The sequence below is a fragment of the Trachemys scripta genome, chromosome 8, assembly GCF_013100865.1.
Source record: "Trachemys scripta elegans isolate TJP31775 chromosome 8, CAS_Tse_1.0, whole genome shotgun sequence".
Lineage (NCBI taxonomy): Eukaryota > Metazoa > Chordata > Testudines > Emydidae > Trachemys > Trachemys scripta.
Window position 1 is genome coordinate 37,388,951 of NC_048305.1, and position 10,620 is coordinate 37,399,570.

At 42.5% G+C, this 10,620-nt stretch overlaps 1 protein-coding gene across 1 annotated transcript; it reads left to right on the forward strand.

Moving 5' to 3' along the window:
* The first annotated feature begins 3,107 nt into the window (after positions 1–3,107).
* On the forward strand, positions 3,108–10,416 carry LOC117881834 (protocadherin beta-16-like). The gene is made up of 2 exons (XM_034779566.1): positions 3,108–5,787; positions 9,373–10,416. The coding sequence occupies exons 1-2, from the start codon at positions 3,313–3,315 to the stop codon at positions 9,490–9,492; spliced, it is 2,595 nt and encodes an 864-aa protein (XP_034635457.1). The 5' UTR covers positions 3,108–3,312; the 3' UTR covers positions 9,493–10,416.
* Positions 10,417–10,620: the final 204 nt, after the last annotated feature.

Genomic DNA, 10,620 nt, shown 5'->3' on the forward strand with positions numbered 1-10,620 from the left:
CCCTGCCCCAGTCCTGATCCCCCCTCCCACCAGCCAAACCCCTCAAACCCTGCCTGGAGCACCCTCCTGCACTCCCAACCCCTTATCCCCAGCCCCATCCCAAAGCCCACACCCCTCTCTGCATCCCAACTCCCTACCTCAGTCTGGAGCCCCTTCCTGCATCCTGAACTCTTCGTTTCTGGCCCCACCCCAGAGCTGGCACCACCAGCCGGAGCCCTCACCCCAACCACCAATTTTGTGAGTATTCATGGACCACCATACAATTTCCATACGCAGATATAGCCCTTGGGCCAAAAAGTTTGCCCACCCCTGGTATAGGCAAATTCCCTTAGATGCTGATGTCCAGGAAAAGTCAGCTTTCATAGTGGAATATGGTCTATATGGATGTGGGGTCTACCTTTCAAAGGCTAATCAAAGAATTGCTGCAAAACAAGGGAAATATTGCTCCCTCCTTTCCCCCACACCATTGCCCCGTATTCAGTACCGAAGCTGATACTTAATGCTCATAATTGAGAAAGTTATTAGAAGCTGTATCTAGAGTAGAATCATATTTTTAAGTATCTGTGCCACATACTCAGAAAGGAAGATATTTTCATAGCATCTCTGTCGCTCTCTCAGTCACATTATTGCAAGAAGAACTGAAATAAATGTAGATATAGTTAAGTGGAAAAATCAAAATGATAACGTTATCCAATGAAAACAATTTAATAGAATCAATTATTTTAGTGGCGGCGCTGTTGACATCCTTTAGCCATATGAGTTAGGAAGCGATGTTCACGCTAAGCCGAAGGAAACACCATCTTAGCTGTTCGGGAGGAATAGCTGAAAAATGGTGTAAGGATGTTTTAAATGCATTCAGGGAAAGTAATTAATAGCCGAATTGGACGCCAAGAAAATGGCAGGAAAGCACCGTGATTGCTTTAAAAAGACTGTCTTTTGTTGAAGTAAAATGGCGTGGATCAAGCAGATCCATGAAAAGGCAAGCGGATCCATGAAAAGGCAAGTAGCCTCGTTTATTCTCTAGCTGTGTGTGTGCCGGGCGTAATCCGAAACAATTCCGTGTTCTTTAGCTGTGGACATGGAAAGTGACTCCTTTGTCACCAATATTGCAAAGGACTCAGGGGCTGCTGTTAGCCAGCTGTCCGCTCCTCGGTCTGTCCGCTCTTAAGGTCCGCTTTGTTTCTGAATCTAAACACCCGGGATATGCCAATAAAAGAGAAACTGGACCGAGAGAAAATCTGCCCGGAAAGTGAGATCTGTAAAATATTCTTGGAAACCCCATTATCTCCACTCCAAGCATAAATAGTGGAGGTTTCTTACATAAACGATCATTCCCCTCTGTTCCGTTCCCCGAAAATTAAATGGTTGTAGAGATGCCGGAAACCACATCCGTTGGGTCTGGCTTTCCTCTGGACAGTGCCCAGGATTTAACCGTGAGAGGCAATAGCCTTCAGATCTACACGCTGAGCTCCGATGAGCTTTTCTCCTTAGCTCTCAGGGTTAACGAGGGTGGCTTTAAATGCTCAGAGCTGGTACTGCAGAAGCACTTAGACCGGGACGAGAAGCAGGAGATTAATTTCACTGCAACCAATGGGGATTCTCCACCCAGGTCTGGCACAGGCCAGGTCTGCGTTATAGTCCTGGATGGCAATGATAACATCCTTGTCTTTACTCGCGCGATTTACTAAACCCGTCTTCCGAAAAACAGCCCCATTGACCGGTAAATCAGAAAGATGTCGTCAGCTATTTCAGCTACACTGTCACCGGAGCAAAACGAATCTGCGGAAGGATGGATTTTGAGAAAGCTAAAAGTTATCTGATGGAGCGTAGCGCCTCAGACGACGAGGGTCTGTCTGCTTACTGCAAAGTCCTCGTGGAGGTTCTGAATGTGAATGAGAACCCGCCGGAGATAGCATTCATATCCTTCACCAGCCCTATCCCCGAGGAGTCCCCCCAAGAACAGTGGTGGCCCTGTCAGTGTCAGAGACGCAGATTCCATGGACAACTTAAAGGAAAGCATCGGCCCAGCTGTACTGATTGGCAATGTAAATGCTGTTGATTTAGGTTCAAAGCAGAAGGCCAAAATGAAATATTCCTTAGTGCAGAGTCAGATAAGTGAGCTGCCTTATATCTCCATACATTTTGAAAATAGCAATATGTATGTTCTCAGAACCCTGGATAAGAGGTAAAAAGGTAAGAGATTGCCAGGTTGCAGGGAGAGTGGCGGGTGGCAGCTCTGAAGTCCATGAGGCGCTGTAGTCGTCATCTGAGTTGTTAAAATTGATAAAAATGACAAATCCCTGTTCATTTTATACCGTCTGCAGAACAGCACCTCCACCCTGGTTCTGAGAGCAACGGAGGCGAGTTACGTTGTGGCTAAGGTGGCGGCATTGATTCTGGTCAGAATTTTTGGTTTTCCTACGGACTGCTGAAGGTCACAGACCCAGATCACTGTCGGACTCCAAAATGGAGAAGTAAAGACCAATTACGGAGAGAGATCACGTTAAGCCAAAATTATTTGTTGTCTAAACAATGGACACCTGCCCTAATCCAGTGCTGCTACGCTAAATATACTGCTAGTGGATGGGTTTTCAAATGTGCATATACATGTGTAAGTAATATATACTTAGATTGAAATTGGCTTCGCCAGAACTACATATCTGATGGTTGATCAACAGTGAGTTCTCGTTTATCAGGCCTCAGTTTCCTAGTTTTCCTATTAAGGACCCAAATAAAGAAGAGCATTATAGGACTTGGGTGGGTACCCAAGATATCTCTAACCTCGCGGAAGAAACAGAAGCAACGGGACACATGAGAGAATTGCAGCGAGGTGGTTTTATGGTATTTACCAGTGGAGAATAAACGTTCTGGGATGTTAGAGAAGAAAGGATGTGGAAATATCAGAATCCATTTTATTTCTCTATTAATTTATATTTCTCTCTCGTATAATGGGAAATAACCTGGGTTAAGACTTTTCTTACTATGAAATATTATAATCACAAATTGTACTTAAAAGAGAAATCTTTGCCATGCAGAGAGTAACTACACTCAATAAGTTTACACTGTAAAACCATGCATGTCTTATTTTAGCTGAGCCACGAGGTGGCGATATTGCCAAAGACGGTGCTGAAAATGCAGCTTTTCAGACTCCATCAGCCTCAGTGGAAGCTGCATTAAGACATCTGAATCCAGACGACAGCGGCTCTGCGCCCGGAACGAGTGACAAAGGATTACAGGGAAGGGGAGGCTGAATAATTACAAATAAAGTCAATATCGGAGGACAAATCGTTTTCCCACTAGAACAACATATGAATGGCTGCAGCAGCTTTGCAGAGAGGCCTGTGTTTCAGATCTGACCCGGGAATGGCTGGCGGAATGGAGAATCGCTTCAGGAAAAGGCAAGTTCTGTCTTTCTTTCTATGTCTGTGTGTGTCCCTGGGGGCGTGTGAGACGATCCGCTATTCTGTGCCTGAAGAGAAGAAAAGCGGGTCTCTACTTGCTAATATTGCAAAGGATTTGAAATTGGATGTAGGGAAATTCTCTAGTCGCAGTGCTCGGCTAGTTTCTAAAAACACCAAAGAGTATTTTGAGCTGAACACAGGATCCGGGGATGTGATGATAAAGGAGAAAATAGACCGTGAAGAACTGTGCGGACAGAGCGACCCGTGTTTGCTGCAATTCGAAATTGTGTTGGAAAATCCACTGCAGCTGTACCGAATAGAGGTGCAGATCGAAGATGTGAATGACAATTCCCCTAAATTCTCTAAAAATGAATTCGTTTTTAAAATGCCGGAACAGATCCCCATAAATACCCGCTTCCCCTTGGAAGGAGCCCAAGATTCAGACATAGGAACAAATGGCATCCAGAGCTACGCAATAAACCCCAATAAGTATTTTCGTCTGGATGTACAAACCCTGGACACAGACGGCAGTAAATACGCGGAACTGATATTAGAGAAACAATTAGATCGTGAGGCGCAGGCGCAGTTGATGCTGATTCTCACAGCTGCCGATGGGGGCCTGCCACAGAGAACCGGCACAGCGCTAATACGCGTTAATGTGCTGGACAACAACGATAACTTCCCACAGTTTAGTCAGTCGGTGTACAAGGTGCAGTTAATGGAAAATAGTCCTAGAGGTACTTTGGTCACTAAGGTGGAAGCCAGTGATTTGGATCAAGGTTCAAATGCAGAAATCACCTATTCATTCAGGCAGGTGCCTGACAGATTCCTCAAGTTATTCAAATTAAATCAATCATCTGGAGAAATCGCTGTTATGGGGTTAATTGACTATGAAGAAAGAAGCAGTTATGAGATGAACATCCAAGCCACAGATGGCGGCGGTTTTTCTTCACACTGCAAAGTCCTAGTGCAGATCGAGGACGTGAATGACAACACCCCGGAAGTGACGCTGTCATCCCTCACCAGTACCATACCCGAGGACTCCTCCCCTGACACAGTGGTGGCCCTGTTCAGTGTGAGAGACCGAGACTCCGGGGACAATGGCAGAACGCTTTGCTCCATTCAGGACAATGTCCCTTTTGCTTTGAAATCGACTCTGAAGAATTATTACGAGCTTGTTACACAAAAGCCCCTGGACCGGGAGAAAGTGCCTGAGTATAACATAACCATCACAGCCACAGACCGGGGGACTCCGAGGCTCACCTCAGTGAAGATCATCCGAGTTCAGCTATCGGATATTAATGACAACCCTCCGGTATTTAATGAAAGTTCATACGTCATGTACCTGAAGGAGAACAACCACCCAGGCCTGCTGATTGGAACTGTCCATGCTGCTGACCTAGACACAGAGCAGAATGCCAAAGTGACGTATTCGGCATTGCCTGGCAACATCGGTGACCTCCCCTTCTCCTTCTCCATCTCCATAAACTCCGAGAACGGAAACGTGTACGCTCTGCAGTCTCTGGATTATGAGCAAACGAGGGATTTCCAGGTTACAGTGAGAGCTGCAGATGGCGGATCCCCTCCACTGAGCTCTGAAGTCATTGTCCGAGTTGTGATAATTGATGAAAATGACAACGCCCCCTTCATTTTATACCCTCTGCAGAACAGCAGCTCCCCAGCTAATGACCTGGTTCCCAGATCGGCGAAGGCGGGTTACCTGGTGACGAAGGTGGTGGCTGTGGATGGAGATTCCGGTAAGAATTCTTGGCTTTCCTACCAGCTGCTCAAGGCCACAGACCCTAGTCTCTTCACTGTGGGGCTTCAAACCGGGAAAGTAAAAACCAGCAGGCCTATAACGAGCCCAGACGCTGTTAAACAGAAACTTATCGTCCTGGTTAGAGACAACGGAGAGCCGCCCAGATCCAGCACCTCGACGCTTAATGTGCTTCTGGTGGATGGGTTTTCAGACGCCTACATGCAGTTACTGGATGTACCAGAAGAGGAGCAGCAGGACACATTAACTCTGTATCTAGTAATTTCTTTGTCTTTCATTTCATTCATTTTTCTGGTTTCTGTGGTAACAATTGTCGCCATCCGGCTATACAAGAGAAGGCAGTGCCGAGAGCAGTATATTGCATCGTCCAGGAACTTTTATTGTGACCCCAACTTCCCCACAAATCCTGCGGAGACGAGCAGCACTGGGACTCTGCCTCAATCTTATTGTTATGAGGTTTGCTTGACAACTGGGTCTGGCACCAGTGAATTTAAATTTCTCAGGCCGCTGGTACCGTCTCTACCCGCTGACCCCAGAGTTGCAGGAGGGTCCATTTTTGACTCTCAGATTAACTCTCAGCTAAAGGAGGAGAAAGAATCGGTGAGAGAGGTGAGTGCTTATTTCACTCCATTTGCATCAATTCCTTGCTTGAATATCCTGTGGCACCTTTAAGACTAACAGAAGTATTGGGAACGTAAGCTTTCGTGGATAAGAACCTCACTTCTTCAAATGCAAGGCATCTGAAGAAGTGAGGTTCTTACCCACGAAAGGTTATGCTCCCAATACTTCTGTTAGTCTTAAAGGTGCCACAGGACCCTCTGTTGCTTTTTACAGATTCAGACTAACACGGCTACCCCTCTGATACTTGCTTGAATATGTTTTTTTCTACTGGTATGAAAATTAGTTGGATGGAACATTTAGAAATGTTAAGAAATATTTCATTGTCTAGGGAGCTTTTCTCTATATTGTCCAACGTATTGTTCAAATTTTATTATTTGCGGGCTAATATAATTGCACAGTAACGCTCTAAAAGAGAGTTTGCCAAACTGATTCTGATCTTCTTATGTTATGTGTGTTCTCTACCAAGAAAGGTTGAAACTTGTAAGAGTAATCATCTGGATGTTATTTATCAAGGGCTCATTAACATCAGAATTATCTGTCCTTTGTACAATATTCCTAAGGAGTCTCGATGAAGTCTAAAATTTTAGAAGGAAAATGAGGCTGAACTTTCTTCTTCAGCAGTGTTTTTGCTGAGATGCGGATTTTAGGACTAATGCATCAATATGTAATGAAGGAGATCGGGGAAACAAAGTAAAACAGAAGTATTGAAGGAAAATGTATTCCCCCTTCCCATACGTAAGCTACATCTTAGTTGTCCAACAATCCCTTTTCTATGTGAGCAGCAAGCAATGGCAGAGGTTTCAATGAGGGGGATATTTATTGAAATAATGGGCAATGATTGCTTAAATCCTGTAAAATCACCATCAGTTCGAGCTTTTGTACCCATGACAATCAACGTGGATGTTATAGGCCAGTATTATATGCACACTGCTGATATAGTGGTATTAACAGGATTTTTATAGGCAGGCAGCAAGTGTGGGAAATGGGTGAAGAATGGAATAGAGTCCAGAGTCCAAGGAGAGGCAATAATCTAGAGCAACTAAGGAAACTCACTGTGTACAAGTAATTTCCGATTGTTATGGATGTTTATGTGTAGAAACACCAGTGGCTAGTACCTTGTCCAACAGTGCTGAAAATACAGGGTCAGGTCCTCAGCTGTGGAAAAACTCCGATAGGCGCAACTGATGGCAGGGGAGGCGTAATTCAATATAAAGCAGTCGGGCTTGGTACCACTCAGCTCTCTGTTTTTGTTTTGAATGGATGGAAGTTTATAGCCCGTGGGAAGTAATAATAGTGACTGTTTTGCATTATAAGATTGAATGTGTTTAATGATTGTAGGATAACACACAGGAGGCCGTATCCAAACGCATTCTCCTGACGTTACACTTGGTGGTGGATAATATTTATGTCCTCTCTGCGGGGAACTATGGCATTGACTCATATTGTACTGTCCCTGAAGCAAACCCCGCAGGAAGAGAGGGCCCAGGAGATTCCACTTCATGGAGTTTGCTACCGATCTTATCCTCAGGTGGAGGGATGTATTAAGGGAGAAAAGGAAGGTGCACAAAGAATACAAGGAGTTTGGATCGATGGGAGAAATAAATCTGACTCCTCAGAGGGGATGTTCCCCGTGTTCTTCTCTGGCTTCCCACACTCTGTAGCAGCCCCCTCCTCCCCTTTCTCTGTTTTCTCCACGGACAGAGGAAATCCAGAAGCCAAATATGATGGAATCGTCACCTCCCACTGGTCTTGCTTGAAGAATTTCTGCTGGTTTGGGAGGGGAGCAGGCATTAGAATTAACTGTAAAACTGGGGGGAACGTGATGCGAAACTTAATACCCCCTATTCTACACACAGTGGCCAAATTCCATCATTTTCTGCTCCCTTCCACCAGAACAAAGGTGAAGGAGCATCTAGCCTTTAGTAAATACAGAGAAAGCAGCTCAAGAATAAATGCTACCTTAATTCTGGCTCTTCGTTTTCTAGATAATGGATACAACTAAAATGAGGTTTTATGGGCCCGGTGTTTGCAAAGAGTTTACAGATTTTTTCCCCTCCAAAGAGAGAGAGAGAGTTACAATAATCAAGCAGTATTTCAGATAGAGTTGGTCATTCAAGAATAATTTTGTGACACCAGTCCTAACAAATACCTTGAATCTAGGAACTTGAGGTTGTTGTGACTATTAGTAATGGCTAACTGGTGAATTATTCTTACTATACATGAATATGTGTATAGCTTTTTTTTAAAACCTATAGATTACAGTCTTTTTTTCTCTGTAAAAATGAAATGAAGGTTTTAGATATCTTAATCTACTGCCAAGAATCCTGGATTAATTAAAACAGAGATCTCTATTTGTGAAAGTAAAATGTACTCCCAAAGACATTTTAATATAAATGGTCATTTCTAATTATTACCTAAAGATAACCTGGAATTCAACATAATTAATGAATTCTTTGGTTATAGTAATTTCTTTGGGGAGAACAGTCTGGATTTGGATACCTAAGATAGAATGGCAAAATGCTCCAAAAGAAAACCCGCACTTCCCCTTCAGAAGTAAACAGCAAATAGAAAACTGATATTAAAGACATCAGTATGCCAGCTGGTGTAAATCGACATAGTGCCGCTGAAGTAAATGGTGGTTGGGGTGGGAGCCAGTTTACAGCATAAGAGCATCTGAGCATTTGGCACTTTGACAGCCCTGATCATGAAAAAAATCAGAGTTTATGCTGGCACTTTATAGGGGTTACACAGCATTCCTACAGAAAGTATTAACCAACAGTTAATCAGTTGCTATCAAAAGAAGTTATTCTTAACTCTTACAAATCTATTTTTAAAAAATTAAGACCGATCCAGTTGGTTATTGTTACTGCTAATGATCCTGGCCACACATTTTTAAGTTGGCTCATGATTTTTGAAGCTTACCTTTTTGATGCCCAGTATTAGACACTCAAGCCCTGATTTTTCAGAGTCATTGAGTACCCATCACTCCCATTGAGTTCTGTGGGAGTTCTGGGTACTGAACAGTTCTGAAAACTAGGCCCAAGATGTCTGGACTTGGACACACACAACCAATGACCACATTTGAACATTTTGGCTTAAACAAACAGCAAGATAATGATCTTTTTGAATCAGCCACCTAAATTACCATAAAGCTTTTCCAGATTTCTAATTGTAAACACCTCACAGGGGATGTAAGATGTTCCAGACAGTTTTTGAAAGTCAGAAATACAAATAGAAATACAACAAAGTGGATATGGCTGTATTTGGCTTATCAAATTACATTTACTTCTGAATTTTCACATTGTAAAATTTCCCTTCGAATTATATAGATACACAGTGCCATCTTTTAGGATATAATTAAACATGAGCATTTATATTATACAATGTAGGTACAGGCCAGATCCTGCTCCCGTTGAAATCAATGACAAAACTTCTGTTGACTTCAAATAGAACGGTATCCCAGCCACAGTTCTGTAAGATGAAGCCCTGATTGCATGTCCCCCAGTGCATACTAATGCCTGCATTCTTCATAACAGCCGATAATGACACCACATCATTCTATATTGTTTGCAGGGCAGAGCTTCTGTCTCTGAAGACTCCATACCCAGATCTTCAGGGACAGGCTGTATTGTTAACAAGGTGATAGGGATAAATGAGAACTGTGGTCAAAACGGTTGGCTTTCCTACCAATAGATGAGAACAACCAACTCTGCTCTGTTCAACTGTCAGACACCATAAAGGAGAAATGAGAATCAAGAGGCTTATCGCCCTTCAAGAAACTTTCAAGAAGGTACAGGCCCTTTCTGTAAGAGAGCAAGGATATGTATTTCTACATTGTGTAATTCTTTATTCCTGGTTTTTCACTTAGACCTTTGCATTTGTGGTATGGCTATTGAAGAAGAGCAGGAGCTCCTATAGCATGCTTTCTTTGTAGATTCCACCTAGCCCTTAGTGTATTATTATTAGAGCTTAACAACTTCTACTTTATCTAGATATAAAGGAAACATAATAAGTCAAACCTAAGCTTTAACAGTAAGTTATCATAAACCATCTTCCCTATGATTCTCCCTTACAGAGATGATTATGTAATAGTGTGTTGATTTTCTGAAATCTCTTTTCAATGTACAAGTTTAATGTCCAATGAAAATTAAGAATGAATTTCACTTGCAAAGTAATTATGTATTAACAAATAGAAGCTGGTTAAATTAAAGCTGCTTAGCCGCAATGTACATTGCGTATTTGGTTGGGAGGTTGAGCTTTGTATATATTGTAAAATGTGTATTTTCAAAATTGTAGTCTTTTTTTCTAACCATATGAAACTGAAACTAATAGTTATAAAGCATTTTGAGATCCTTGCTTAAAAGATACCGTAGAAGTGAAGAGTAATATTGCATTAGTAGAATGTTAGTAAAATAGGTTAAAAGTGATACAATCAACTTTAAACACTTTGTAGTGAGTAATGAGTTAAGATAAATCTCTTTCCTTCTGTCTTCATTTAATTTCATTACCAAATATAATATTTAAGATAAAGGGAACATGGTGTAATTTTCCATGTTGTTTACGAGGTTTTAAAAATCGTGTTATGGTTACCAGAAACGCTAATAAAAACAATTTTTAAAAGGGCGTTAGCTTGACTTTTTTATCCGTTGATTCTGAGGATTGGTAGCTGTGCTGCCAGATCAGGTTCTGTGAAAGTCATCAGGGGACATGTTCTTAAAGCACTGATTTCTAATGACCTGTTCTGGGGTCTGGTGGATGGGCTGTCCCTCCAGAATGTGAGGACTTGTGGCCCGTGTATGCAGGAAGGATGGCTATGAAATC

Coding starts and splice junctions, on each gene's coding strand:
- LOC117881834 (XM_034779566.1), top strand. CDS start 3,313: ATGGCTGCAGCAGCTTTGCAGAGAGGCCTGTGTTTCAGATCTGACCCG. Junction 5,788..9,372: donor AGAAAGAATCGGTGAGAGAG/GTGAGTGCTTAT, acceptor TATTGTTTGCAG/GGCAGAGCTTCTGTCTCTGA.